At 37.5% G+C, this 15,000-nt stretch overlaps 1 protein-coding gene across 1 annotated transcript in view; it reads left to right on the top strand.

Moving 5' to 3' along the window:
• The first annotated feature begins 2,029 nt into the window (after window positions 1–2,029).
• LOC138004369 (elongin-A-like) overlaps window positions 2,030–15,000 on the top strand; it is a 17,110-nt gene continuing 4,139 nt past the window's right edge. Inside the window, exons 1-12 of the mRNA XM_068850868.1 lie at window positions 2,030–2,236; window positions 2,510–2,566; window positions 5,208–5,516; window positions 6,978–7,245; window positions 7,650–7,745; window positions 9,208–9,261; window positions 9,356–9,410; window positions 10,522–10,564; window positions 10,931–11,032; window positions 12,309–12,387; window positions 13,013–13,192; window positions 13,790–13,838. Coding sequence (XP_068706969.1) covers window positions 2,165–2,236; window positions 2,510–2,566; window positions 5,208–5,516; window positions 6,978–7,245; window positions 7,650–7,745; window positions 9,208–9,261; window positions 9,356–9,410; window positions 10,522–10,564; window positions 10,931–11,032; window positions 12,309–12,387; window positions 13,013–13,192; window positions 13,790–13,838 — 1,364 coding nt within the window. The 5' untranslated portion in view covers window positions 2,030–2,164. The remainder of the gene's footprint in view (window positions 2,237–2,509; window positions 2,567–5,207; window positions 5,517–6,977; window positions 7,246–7,649; window positions 7,746–9,207; window positions 9,262–9,355; window positions 9,411–10,521; window positions 10,565–10,930; window positions 11,033–12,308; window positions 12,388–13,012; window positions 13,193–13,789; window positions 13,839–15,000) is intronic.

Raw genomic sequence — 15,000 nt, 5'->3', positions numbered from 1 at the left:
GCCATAATCCCTCCTTGGGAGACTTTGTTGTTTAGCTCCTAAATGTTTGCTTAGAAAATCGGCTATTTTGCCTTTGTTCAAAAGCTTCGTTGATACATAGCAATTGGGTCATACTGTAGTTGTTTATTTCCTAGAAACTTGCCTATGAAGTTGTCCATTTCTGCCATGGTTTCCCCTTAGGAAATCGTTTCAACAGCTATCTATTTTTCGAGTTCCAGGTCGTTTTCCATGCGGCTTAAGCGTAAGAACATTCTAGGGTCCGTGGGGAGTGAATACATAGCAATTTGGCAGTAATCCCAATGGTAGAGTAGTAGTTGTTTAGATCCTGGATTTTTTCTGGGTTTCCATATGGCAATCCAATGAGTGCGAAAATTTGAGGAGGTCAAACATGTACCAAACCAACCCAGTTTACGCTCACGGAGCGTCTAGTTGTCCATAAAAATTGCCCATTTTTGCCTTAAAAGCCGAGTTCTTTAGGTTTCCGCGCTGAAATTCTAGAAGAAACTATGACTCTCATCTCACATGGGGATTTTGCGTCGACTTTCCAAGGACGGTCTAGAATTCGAGAAATGGCGATCTTTAAACGATTTGGCTGATGGGGAACCAGGAGACAAAATGGCTTATAGGCAAATATCTTGGAGCTAAACGTAATTGCTACATGTCGACTCCACAAGCATCCTGGGCCGAGTCTTTTAACTTCCCTTAGTTTCATGAAATAAGGGTAGTACGCGTTATACTACCCGCACAAAACCTCCCGAGCGACAAACGAAAGACCACTCTCGTTGCCTATTTTTATACCACTTACTAGCTTCTTATTACTCTGTCACTTCTATTAGACCTGTTAATATCTTAACTTGTTACTGGCCTCGTTACCTTTGTAACTGCGGTATTCCCCGTTGCCTTTTTTTACTTTGTTTACTTTGTTACTCTGTAACACCGTTACCTATGTTACTCTGTTACCATTACTTTTGTTACTCTGTTAAATTTCATCGCTGATTCATTCCACACGGGAACATTGGAACCCACAAATGACCAGCTCCCAACGTCAGTGGCTTCACAGCTCAGTTGGTTAGAGCGTCTAACCGGTATCGCGAGGTCACGGGTTCGAACCCCGATGAAGTCCTGCGAGGATCACAGCTGCACTTGATTTGTTAACTCTGTAACTTCTGTGCGGTAACCCTGTTACTTCTGGAACTTTTTAACAGCTGTAACCCCGTTACCTCTGTTTTCTTTTTTTGTTGCGTTACTTTTTCCCCTTCTGTTCTTTCCTTTCATGTATTTTTTTGGTTCTTTTTTCCCTACTAGCTTGTGTACAGCCCCCCGCTCTCGGCTCTCGGTTGTACACAGGCTACCTCCCGCCTCTGCCCATCTCTATTCGAATGGTCTATCTCTTTGGTGTTTTCCCAACGCTTTACCTTGTTTTCACGTTACTTCATCTACATCTACATGTAGATGTTCCAGCACTCGGCAAAGTCCCTTTTTGACTTGTGGCTGTTTCTGCTTAGGTGGCCTCATACACCACAAGCCTTTTTAGAGACATCACCGCCAAGCCGGCCAGTTCTGCTGGAGAGAACAGGACAGCCACAACACGGGGGACTTTATATATCCTCTCGAATAGTGCTTGGGTTCTTCAACATCCCACATGGAACTTATGAACATAGAAGATATTTGTGAGACGGGACTTACGGTTTATAGTCCTTATCCGAGAAGACTTGAAAGTCAAACCATTTGCAGATGAAATTACAAAGGCAGAACTTTCTCCTCAGTTATTTTAAAATCCTGAGTGTTGATCCGGCCGGGGTTCGAACCCGCGACCTCCCGCGTGACAGCCCGACGCTCAACCAGCTTTCTGTCGTTTAGCTAGATATAGGGCACTGTATTACGCCAGAATTATCGATAATTGCCAAAAAAAAACCACATTTATCGATTTAAATGTCGTCTTACAGAGAAGCTGCAAATAAGAAATTGCGCATGGCCTGGGGAGTATTTGGCTAAGACAAAAAATTACCGGAAGTTTTCTTGCCCATGCAGTCGAGGCAGCCATGGAAGACCATTAAAAATGAAGAATTTTTCCAAATTTCACTCTTTCAGAGGCAGCATTTTCATTGATTACCGCATTTCCCGCAATGTTGTAACATCTAAATTTTGTCTATTTTAATTGACCATGTCTTCTCTTGAGAAATACGTACAGAAAATTCACAAAAAACTCAACAATGAAAGCCTTGAGGAACGGAAGGTGAGACCTTTAAGTTATATTTTGTCGTAACTTCAGTGAATTATGAACAATCCTTACAGCCAACGTGCAGATGAACTGAATCCAAAGGTCAGTTCGGAGCAAATAGGAAAACATTAATCAATAAATAAACTGGCTTTGTATCGTATCATGTTGTTTAGACCTTATGTTAACCCGAAGTTGTTCTCTATCCTTTGTTCGATGTTTTCCGTGAACGCAATGTGATACACTGGTGGTACTAATATTTTTTTCTGCGTCTGCTGCTGGCCTTTATAGGTGAAAAAATACCTCAAGGAACTTGATGGACTGCAAATCTCGCTTGATATTTTGAAAGTAAGTCATCTACAGAAATTATTTTGAATTTTCTTAACAAGACGCTTGGAGGCGCTAACGCGGGATGATTTGGTCGATGTTAAGCATAATATATTGAACTTTGCATGGGTACTGATACCCTGCGAGCAGAGTCTCTTTCTATCTTCCTAGGTAAGTCGGGAAGAGGAAAGTAGACTCTGCTCGCCGCCTCCACATTTTGTATTGAGCATGCGTTAAAAATTGAAAATTTATGTATCCGGTGTCAGTCACGCGTGACCAGTAGCCACAAAACGAAGAAGAAGTCGGAATATTTTCGAACAACTCCGGCAAACACACGACAATCAAGGAATCATTTCATTGGAAACTAAAGATAGTCCATATATCTTAAAATGCCATTTTATTTTTTTACTGAAAAATTTATAGGTTTCTGTCAGGCTAGTTTAACCGACACATATAGGAAAAACTCATGGGAATTCTAACAGTTAAAATTGCCACGCTGTTGTAAATTTCAAAATATTGATGACGCATGGCGACTGATCATGCGAAGTCGAAACTGGACTGACTCATCCAATTCTTTGGATGAGCGGCAAATCAAAGAATGTGGAGGCGGCGAGCAGAGTCTACTTTCCTCTTCCCGACTTATCTAGGAAGATCGAAAGAGACTCTGCTCGCAGGGTAGGGTACTGATAACCAGTTTGTTTACACTAACAAACAATCTTGCATTCAAGTGGCAATCAGGCAAGGCAAGTCTCAAGGGAGATTTCTAAACAAATTGATATTCAAATTTAACTATAAAGCCTAGTAGCCATGTGTGAATATTGATATACGCAGAATAGCTAGCGCTGCAGGGTACTCTGCAATTTAGCCGAACTCAATAAAGTTTGCTTCCTTTCTTTTAACCTCTTGCCCCTTGGGAAACAAAACATATTGTTATATATCTAGACTTTCGCTCAACAAAACGAGCACTGTGATTGGTTGATTCTTGGTCACGTGGTCCTGATCAAATTCAAATGTATCCCGACCAGGATACAATCCTGCAGTTGTTGCCCGCTCTGGTTTTCCCCTCTCCTCAAAAACCAACATTTCTAAATTCCAATTCTATTGGACCTTATTATGTACATTATATAAAAAATACCAATACGTTCTTGAAATGGTAAAATGTACGTGAAACTTGTTGCTTCGATTGGAAAACTCATTTTGGTGAACAGCAAGAACAGGTTCCCAGTTGGAAGTGCATTGTACCCTGTATGCAAGTATTTGTGGTTCAATTACTAAACTTGTTAGAAGTGGGAATTTTGTTTGGCCTGTCAACATCCTTTTCATCTCTCTATGCATCCTTGGGACAAAATTCACTTTGACCCTTTTACTCCCAAAAACTAGTGGTGGTAATCAAAATTAAATGAAATTTTGAACTCGGCTGGACCGCAAACCTGATGAAATCGACCCATAAAGCAACCCCAAACCATTCCAGACACAAAAGACAAACAAAGTACTTAAAGTAAGAGATCTTTATTGAAAAAAAAAAGTACTTATAATAGCGTTTGAAATTTTGTAATAAATTGCATATTTTCCCCCCGAAACCAACCCTTACATTTTCGTTATTAACGCGATGCTCAAATGACATAGACTCATAGAGCTTGGGTTACCTGTGGCAGTTCAGGATACCCAGAGAACAGTGCACTGCTCGCCTTGGAGCTGAAAAAAGAGATAATTAGTAATTTGGTTAGTGACTACCTCCTAGTTCACACAACATATACCGACGGAAAGGTAGCCGTTGTCATTGGTTTAGTGGCTACCTCTTAGTCTATACTTATATGGTGATTTCTGACCAACTATTTGGCTTCATAAATCGCTCGTATATAGCGACTAAAGAAATCACAAATCTCGCCGTTATGTAAATGCCGAATTTGCACAATCCTCTCACGACTTCCTGTGGGATACAGGAACTTAAAAAAAACATTGCAATTTGTAGCTATGATGAAAAAACACAAAAAAACATGAACGGAGAAAGAAAGAAAGAGAATTGGGGGTAACCATGCATTTTTCAAAGACAGTTCATGAACAATACAAAATACACACAATGTATTTGTATTTAAATAGCTTTAAAATACAAACCGTGTATGGCATTCTTTCTGAAACTGAAGCTTAATTATCTCTGAAAAATGCATGGTTACCCCCAATTTTCTTTTTGTATACCAAGAATACTTCCTAAGATCTACTTTCTCTGCATAGTTTTAAATGGGACAAAAATATCCCTGTATTAATAAGCATCACCTGTAAGTAACCCAAGTATCTTGAGATGTGCAGAACGTATGCACAATTCCAATTCTCGGTTTTCACATGACGTCACGACCACCATGTTGGTGCCCCTAAACAAAGAAAAGGCGGCCATGTTGGTGCTTGACCAAATCCTCCGGGAATTGAACTCTATTATTATGCAAACGCTTCCTTTTGTTTTCGTTGAAAAACATGCCTGTTGATCACATGAGTGAAAACCAACAATAGTAGGCACCATCCTTAAGTTGGAATTTGCTGTATGTCTTGGTTGCTGATTGTGGTGAATCTACACCAAACATGACAAGTTCTTGAGACAAATGATAATACTTTAATACATGTATTATTAATACGCAAGTTATTCATTTGATAAATGGCTTTACCCTAGGCGACTGGTATTGGAAGAGCAGTAAATCGTTATCGAAAACACTCTGAAAGTGGCATTGGAGAACTAGCTTCATCTCTGGTGACAAAATGGAAGGATTTGCTAAAGCAAGAATCTACCCTGGGCAAACAGTGTTCATCTTCAGGGAGTGACAATAAGAATGTATTTCATTTGAACAATAACCTCAGAAATCACAAACAGAGCAATGTTGGTGCAACACTGTTGGCTTGTGAGACAGAAATGCAGGAGACAAACCACAAAGATGTAAAACCCAGACACAAAACTGGTGAAATCAGTGAAACGAAATCAAAGGTAAACAAGTATAAGAAGGAAAGTTTAGAATCTTATTAGCCTGAAAACTTCAAGCTTGACATGTGTGTTTAGTAAAAAATTAATTTAAAATAATGTTCAATAATAGTTATTACATGTAGTATAAATACACCTGTAGGTGATTATACAAAATTGCGCTCTCATTGGCTCACTATCTTGGATTATCAGACAAAATGGCTGCCAGTAGTCGTTTTGCCTCTGTAAGTGAAGATGATTTCGCGTTGAAATGTTTTTTTTTTTTCGCTTTTTTGAAATAATCACCTGTGTATTTATACTAAATTCGTCTCGGTGAATATTCACCGATAATCACTGAGCCTGAGGCGAGTAGTTGTTAATTATTGGAAATAACGCAATTAAATTAACTTTAAAGATACATATACGGTACCTGTACAACATGTCTTGAGGAATCCACTGTACTAACTGTGATGGACCTTGTCAAAGCAAAAATGACTCAACTCAAAGCTACATGTAATAACATTTCTTAGTATATACTAAAACAGTGGAAAGCGTTGAACGTGTGCGCTGATTGGCTACTCAAACTCTGGATATCGTTTGCTATTCACCTCTGATTAATTCACATGGAATTTGCGGCTGAAAATCATCTTTTGTGCTTTATTATCTCACTGTTTTAGCATATATGTATTACTAAAACAAGTATTCACCTCAGTGTCGCTGGCTAGTAGTGGATATTTGCCTCGCTGCCTCGCTACTTGGTAAATATCCACCACTAGCTATCTCCACTTCGGTGAATAGTTGCTAATTATCCAAAATGAAACATGTCCTTGTATGGGGGAGAGAAAAATTTGAATAAGCTATACAACATGTAACATGGCATAATACATCATGAAACCAATCTGGAGAGAGGCAGCCAATTGGCTAATGAAGTGCAGTGGAGTGGAGATCATACTGTATGAACCCAGCTCCGTTTGGTGATCAGAGGGGATTCATACCTGGAGCATCTTCATTCAGTTCCTTGGCTGCCTAACCACTGGACAATTGTCACCTTCTATGTTATGAAAATTTGTTTTACAGGTTATGTAATATCAAAAGGTTGTCTTGATCTTTTGATTGAATTGTTAGCAGGGAGTGAGAGAGGGGAGGGAGGGAGGAAGATGGAATGTTGAAAAGATGGGTTGGTGCAGCACTTAGTACACCCTCCTACCACGATTGTTATAATTAATAATATCATTGTGCATGTGGGTTTTTAATTTGATCCCTGAGTTTCCATCATTCAGGGTTTTGGCTTTCCCAGCCGACTCTCGGCCAACAAATGACCAACACTTGGTCAACAGGCAACCTATAAAATCAGTTCAAATCAATTGGGAGGGCTTTTGTTCACTTTTTAACCTAAATATACATGTAGGTTGACAAGATTGGCCATTCTATACTCTGATGGATTTTTCTGAATTTTATCGTGTTTCATTTTTGTCTAAACATTTTTAGATGCGGTCAGCACCTCAGCTCTGTGATGTTTCATTTGGCTGTGAACCAGTAATTGAAAAATCCAAGAAAAGGCCTCTTAGTACTACTGCATCTGCTGCTCCATCAATCAGGTTGACATCAAGTGACAGTGTCAGACCAGAGCTTGGCCTGCCTCCTCTGCCTTCATCACTGTCCGTTCACAACTCCCTGTTACCAGAAATTCAACCAACTTATAAACCAATCAGGACACCAGATTTTGGAGCAGATACATCACCAAGGAAAAAAAAGGGTAAGTCCAATACAAAAATGATTAAGATCAAGATGATGAGAGTAATAATAATTATTATTTTGGAAATGATGCATTTAATGCAGTTATTTAGTATTAACTCTCTCATTTAGAATCATTGGGAATTTGCCACTGTTTAATATTCTAGCCTGCCTTCAGCATTGGACATAGTTCAGTTCAGCAGTCCAGTGCCGAGCTGCATGTTTGTTGATGAGCAATATTTGCATGCATCGTCTTGTATAAAGGCATTGCATTTAGGAGAAATGTTTGTTATTTTGCACAGAGCCGTTCATTATTATTGTATTATCCATGGTCTCTCTGAGCCAAAGTAATACCATTGTTGATCCTTAGTGCTGCAGTCCAGAAATACTTCACCAAAGTTTTTTTTAATTCTCTTCTGTTGAAAGGCATAATAGGAAGTGAACTAGATGCGAATGCCTTGACATCACGGAAATCTCGAACTCAGGTGTTCTCTGGAAGAAAAATAGCTTCAAGTGAAAGAGGTCAGTATATTTATCTGCCTCAAAGGGATACTGTCATGCTATTTTACACTTTATTATATGGCTCTGTCTTACGAGGACTGGGAATTACAAAATTCACGAATTTGATTGGCTAAAATTGATATTGACCGCGGTCTAGATTTTCCCATCTAGACCGGCATCTAGACCGGTAATGTTTTGCGGTGAAAAGATGCAAACTAAAATGCAAAAATATTGAGTATTTTCTTCTACCAATATTTATTTATGGAAGTGCCAAACAGCATGATGACAAAAGAGAGGATGACGAGCAAACTTTGACAGAATTAAGTTCAGCTCATCGCCACTCATCACCGTTCACAAGCAAAGTGTCAGTTAGTACAAACCAGTTACATTAAATGAATTAAATTGTTCTTGTTTGGCCATATAATAAACATCTTATTAACCGAGCTAGGTCGGTTAATAAGAACTAAGTAATACCACCCTGGGAATGGACTGGATGCTGTGCTGTCAATTGCAGCCAAAATAAGGCTGGTTCCTTTTAATTTAAAGGACTTTTTAATGTTCAGAGTACCTTTACATGCTTTTGGCAATGCAATGAATAGCTGAGATAGTGTTTCAGGCAAACTTGAAAAGGTTAATTGGGTGAGCATTTTCAAATTTTTGAGTTCTAACTAATATGAAATCAATAAAACATAATGCTGGCTGTCCCTTTGGTTAAACATTCACTTTGATCATGTATGAAATAATGAAGAAGGGAATTTAAAGCCATCAAGGTGTTAAAAGATGAAGTTTCATAAATATTGTTCAAGCAGAAATCGTTACAAACGCCTTGACAGTGTCCCTTTAACAAAGACGTGGCTTGTTGACCTTATGATCAGTGCAAAGTTGTGCAAAGCCGCACTGATTACCACACTGGTGACCTTAAGGTTAAAAGAACTGGAAAAGGGATGCTAAATTAATAGCAAATTTGACTGACACCCTTTGACATTGTTTTCACCATATCAAGGCTTAACAGTTTGATGAGTGTCTGCTTTGTGTAGCTTCTAAATCCCATAAAAAAGGAAAGTGATTTTGAACTCAACATACATGTGTGTAGTGTTTTTTAAAATAAACAAACTGCTGTTGCACTTTGCCCGATGCAACAATGATGAACAAGCACAAAAGGTTGCTGACTTAACCACACTGAGTGGGGATTATTTCCACAAAACATCTGAGGCTGTGAAAGCCATTTGTGAAACTTTGAAATTATACACTTTCTCTGAAAAGCTGGTGTTTGGACATGTTTGTGAACCTACATTGTATAAAAAACACATCAATTGGTATTAAAACGTTCACGCCTTCAAACAACTTCCTAGTACCAGAAACATGAAAAGTTTTGAGATTTTTACAAAACGTGCACCTGCACTCAAGTTCATCTAAGTGAGTACTTTTGATGAGTTTAATAATTTTAATGATTGAAATATAAATGCTTTTTCTGTCATTTCAGGGATCACATCATTGTTTGAGCTTGCAATGAAAGTGTTGATTGAGAACATTGATGGTATGTAAACAATTTCAAGGATAATTAGGTTGGAGTTTTTTCACATCAAAAAGCTGCAACTAAAGGTGAATGTTCTGTTCATGTCTTCATACAGCTCTTGATGATACTGGTGGTGTCCCCTATGAAATTCTACATCCAGTCCTCGAGAGGTACAGTAAGGTTATGTACTTTGTTGTCTTGGTCGCCAGCTATTCAGCTGCACTGTTTGTTTTGAAGCATTACATTTTTCCATATGTTTCCATATTTTGCATTTTAGTTCCAGCTGGGGTGCCTATTTGAAGGTTGTTGATATATCATGACCTTTGAATAGTTAATAACATATAAGCTATAGACAGAGAACTTTTTTATCTGTCAAGAAGCAACCTGTTACATACATAGGGGATTTTTATGGCCAATGAAACATATCTTTTATACAACAGAACAGTGCAAATCGCTGGAGGCAAACCAGTTGGCGATTTACAAGTGCATGAAGGGGTAGTTTCTAAAGAAACTGTGGTGCTGCGTCGGTGGGGAAGTAGTATACAAAAATTTGGTTTTATCAATGGAGTTGATAATGTAAATTGGCCACTGTACAGAGATTCTTTTAGAATCTCTGTACGGTGGCCAATTTACATTATCAACTCTGTTGATAAAACCAAATTTTTGATTTACAAGTGCAGCTGATAAGTTTGAGCCAAGGACTACAGAATGAGTATAAAATTCAATCAGTGGTCTGAACAGGGAATTGGTCTTGAACCTGGGATCTTCTGATATCACGGCAAGCAACTTAACCAGTCGGCCACGCTGCCTTGTGAAGGGTTTGCCAAATACAGCATGGGGTAAAGAAGAATTCAATACCAAGTGCTGACAACAAATCCAATCAGGTCAGAGCAGGGTTTCAACCAGCTGCAACTGCATGCAAATTCAAGGCTCTAACCTCAGGACCACATGGCCCCTTGTTATGCAAGCATCAAAATGATTTTGCTCTTGGGAGCTGCATATTAAAGGACAAATAAATAAATGAATATCAAGTAGACTTAAAGCAAATAAGACGTTGGTTTTTCAGGTTAGTTGAGTATTCAGAAAGAATTTTTGCCAACAAACTGACACCCCATTCACCTATGGTGTACCGCAGACCACAGTGGTGGCAGTGGAGGGCACTCACCACAACAGCATCCTTGTTTTCCATAAAAACAAATTAAGAATTGAGAAAAATTAATAATTATTAATAGATCTGCTATGTAAGTTCATTTACTTAACCTGCTTTATCTTTATTTTAAGGTGTAATCCACAACAACTCTTGCACCTAGAGGAATGCAACCCAGTAAGTTGACCATGAATGGAATAAATGAAAAAACAAATAATGATAGTGATAATGATGATGATGAGAATAATAATAGTAATAATAAATAATAATAAATTAATAATTTATTGGTGTAAACTAATAAAATGGCGTAAAAGAATATAGACTTGGGTGTTTGCAGACCTGTCAGTGTGGGGTGTAGGGTTTAAATTATTCATTATATTTGTTGATAATCCAGTGGAGTGGAAATTAAGCACTCCCCCCCACCCCCTCTCACCTCCTCACCTGCTTAAAACAAAAGAGTCTGCTGATCCATTATTACAGTGTGTTTTTAGTGCCAGAGCAACATTATTCATTTCCTTATTGTAGCATATTTTCTTCTGTCAGTATTTCATTGATGATACAGAGCCTCTGTGGGAGAAACACTGCTTCAGAGATTTTAAAGGAACAAAACCGAAACACAATCAGTCTTGGAGGGAACTGTACATGGTAAAGTTGTTTACAATAATTATTATAATTAGCTATTTCTATGAAAACAGTAGCCAGTAAGAGAGAAAACTTGTGACAGAAGTTTACTTTAAATTTCAAAATAATTCCAGTTCGTAGGAATTTTGGAAGGTTTGAGTTAAAAAAAGATTTCTTCAAAATGATCGAAGACTGTTTGTTTGATGGTTTACATAATTGTACTCAACTGATCAATTCATAAAGGGGAACACGAGGTTTAGAAATGTCAAGTATGAATTGTGACAGTCATAACATTTTGTTAAAGTGCCCCTGTGACCAAAAAATCAATCCATATTTTTCTTTGGATTTCAAAACTATGTTAACAAAACACTAAGTGACCCACGTTTTAAGCCTTGATTTCAAAAAGACACCTCTTTATTTTAACTGTAATTTTCCTATTTAATGGTCCACCATTACTAACATTATGTTCTTGAGAGAGCTGGATCGAGGAGAAAATGACGTCAAAGGCTCACTAGTTTAAGAATGCAATACGTGTGTACGCCACAGAATTAATATGCAGCACGGCAGTTTTGGGCTTTCAGACTTTTAAACTCACGCTTTGCATATATAATAAGCTGCATTCACACGCTGAAATTTTAAGCTAGTGAGCCTCTGATGTCACTTTTCCCTGGATGATCCAACTGTCTGAGGTCCAATTGGTCAGTTTTGAACATGAGTAATGGCGGACCGTGAAATCCAAAACTTACACTCAAAGTAAACGGCCTTTGGATAAAAATCAAAGCTCAAAATTTTGCCAGTCAGGTGTTAAGCAAACACACTTTCAAAATCTGAAGGAAAAAAGGAAGTGGTTTTTTTGATCACAGGGGCACTTTAAAGGAACTTGGCTGAAATAATTATTTCTGGAGAAAAATTAACAGTGGTGTCTCATCAAGTTTTGAGTACCGTTATCCCTGAGAAAATAATTATATCCATGTTGCTTTGAACACTGCCCCTCGTTAGTGAAATTCTAAATCAGATGCTGCATGACTCCCAGCCCCGCCCCCCACCTACTCCACGCACACACACATATACATGTACACACAGTTGCTCTAAATTTTATTTTGACCTTAAAATCTTCCTTGACAAATGCTTCTTTTAGAGTTACTTTATACAGCCATTCTTGCCAACCCCTTGAAAAGTACCGGTATCTTCTCTACAGTTCAGTAGGGTAGGCTAGGGTACTTTCAGGTGTTACAACTGTGGAAGAGAATAACATTAAAAAACACAGGAATAAATTTAACATTATATTCTTACTCTTCAGAAAAATGAACTTGATAAGGAGGAAAGATTAAAGAAAATTCATGAAAAAATCACTGCAAGTCAAAGGGCAAAAAAACCTGGTAGGCAATTTTTTTTGTTTTTTAGATACAAAATTGACCCTTGAAATCACCCTTTCTCTTGGTCTTAGGGACTGAATTAAGAAGGGCACATCTAGTTAAGATTGGGGCAAAACCATATAAGGGACCTTAGGCAGCCTCTGTACGGCCTATGTATGATCCCAAAGCACAGTACCGCAGCCAGTTGTAATTAGCTGGGAGCTAATTTTTATGAGAGAGGAAATGCGGAATACCCTCCAGTCAGGTTTTGATCAAATGAAACTGAACCCAAAATAAATAGTATGACAGAGTTGGGAAGGACGAATGATGACCACAATGCTGGCCCAGCTCACCACTCAAGGCCTACACATACATAGCCTGCGAGCAGGCCCTCCAAGGGACTGGGGTTGTCTCCTTCTCTCCCACCTCAGAGAGAGAGCCTTGCAGGCTAACACGTACAGCAATGGGTATTCTCAGATGGTCACACATCCAGCTATTGACCCCATCCAACAGAACTTAATTTCAGTGAGAAACATTAACATTTATTAATCATTCATTTTTTTCCTTCTTGAGTGATCATCCTGTCTATCAGGTTTTTCTTTACAATTTTCTACCTATTTCTTCATAACATTCGCTGTTTTTTTTCAAGAACGACAAGTTCAACTTGCATATGTTACCACAGAAGCCAAACCTCCTCGTGATGTACGTAGAAAGCAAGCTAAATTTGGTACTGGCACAGGAGTTCATCCATGTGCTCCCCCTGTGTCAGGAGGTAATGCACAGGTAAACCACAGAAACATGGGCTCTTCTCCAGCAAAGAAACTAGCAGGTAAAGTAAAGTAACCATATTTAACGGTGATAACTTGTAACAGTAATTCAACTGAAAAACCTGAGGTCAGCGGGGCACTCCTGGCCTGAAGATCTTAACAACTGGGAAAAATACAACTTTTTGCCTCACTCTTTACATGTATAATTCTATTTTCCATGTGAAAATAGACCACTTTACTGTTATTAATTCATTGACGTGGCTTAGAATTGGCTGGAAGGCTGGAGTTGACCCAGTCATTGACACAGACCTGACTGCTCATCGTGTAAAGTGCATTGTTGTAATGCTGCCAAATATTTTTAAGGCTAAAGACTGGTTTGATTGCACTGGCAAAAACAAAGGTTATCAATAATTACACTGAGAAGTTAAGAGGTGAAGAGGAACTCAGTATAATATCAGACGTAGTTATTTTACGGGCAAACTGAACATGAATAATAATAATAATTGTTATTATTATTATTTGTGTTCATTTATTCATGTTAATTGTTAAATTATGCTTGAAATTCTGACCTGCTAATGTCATTTATTTTTAGTGTAGAAAATAATAATAAATTAATTTTGTCATACATTTTAAATGTGTTGTACATCTATCTTCATTAGTTCCAGCACCAATGATGAAAAAGACAATGCAACTTTTTAAAAACCAGAGGTTTGTAAAAAATAACTAATTAATTATTATAATTTATTATTATTATTATTTTTTTTTTTGTTGTTGTTGTTGTAAATTTTGGTGGTCTTCACTAACATCTCACGCTGCTCCTATTCCCACAACTGAGAGACAGGTTTAGGTTTCAGGTTTTATTATGTATTTTGCATAAAATATCACAAAACTATGCCATAACTGGTTGTTTGCAAAGATAAAGACTCAGGGTCTTTGATGATGTGTTGTTGTTGTTGTTATACTACTACTACTAATAATAATAATAATAATAACAATAACAATAATTATAATAATAATAATAATAATAATAATTATTATTATTATTATTATTATTATTATTATTATTATCTAAAACATCTGTAAATAAAAAATCTTCGGTAAGAAAAAGAAATATCAACCAAGCGAAGGCATAAAAGATTTGTTAAGAAAGTATCATGTCTGTCCAGCAAGTCCCTTCTCTATCTCTGAGTCATTCTCCTGTACAGTTATTATTATTATTATTATTATTATTATTATTATTATTATTATTATTTACATAAGGTTGCAATAGTAGCAAGTATGATAAATACTGTAGGAAACAGACAACTTTTTTAAGACATGTTTCGGCATGCTTATGCCATCATCAGTTTAATGAGTTCCTAAGTGTGAACAGTTATAAAAGTCTACGGGTAGATGAAAAAATTATTACAACATGATGTAATACAAAAGCGGGTACTATTTACAGCGTGACACCAAACATCAAGGTGTAAACTAAAACGTGAGAAAAGTGTTGTAATGCTGCAATTGTTTGTTAAGTTCTGGTTTGATCTTATTTATATGAAAAGCTTCTTTGAGTTTTAAATCAATTGAGTTGCTGGCAGAATCCAGAATACTAAAGCACAAAGGGGAGTATTTGCTCTTACATAAAGGAGATGTGTTGAAATGCTTAAAAATATGCGAGTTTTAATCTCTTTCCGTGTGTTCCTTTATCCTGGTAGAAAAGTGGCGACTAGTTTTGCCAATATAACGGGAATTACAACCCGCACAAGAAAATTTGTTAACTACCATGGATTTTAGAGCAACAGGAGTACAATCTTTAACACTAAACATGTTTTTAATTTTGAATGAAGTGAAAACTAATTTGATAGTTAGGTCAGATTTGCAAAAGCAT

The sequence above is a fragment of the Montipora foliosa genome, chromosome 5 (assembly GCF_036669935.1).
Source record: "Montipora foliosa isolate CH-2021 chromosome 5, ASM3666993v2, whole genome shotgun sequence".
In the NCBI taxonomy this organism is placed as follows: domain Eukaryota; kingdom Metazoa; phylum Cnidaria; class Anthozoa; order Scleractinia; family Acroporidae; genus Montipora; species Montipora foliosa.
Note: the sequence above shows the minus strand (reverse complement) of the source record. Positions and strands in the feature narration are given on the sequence as shown.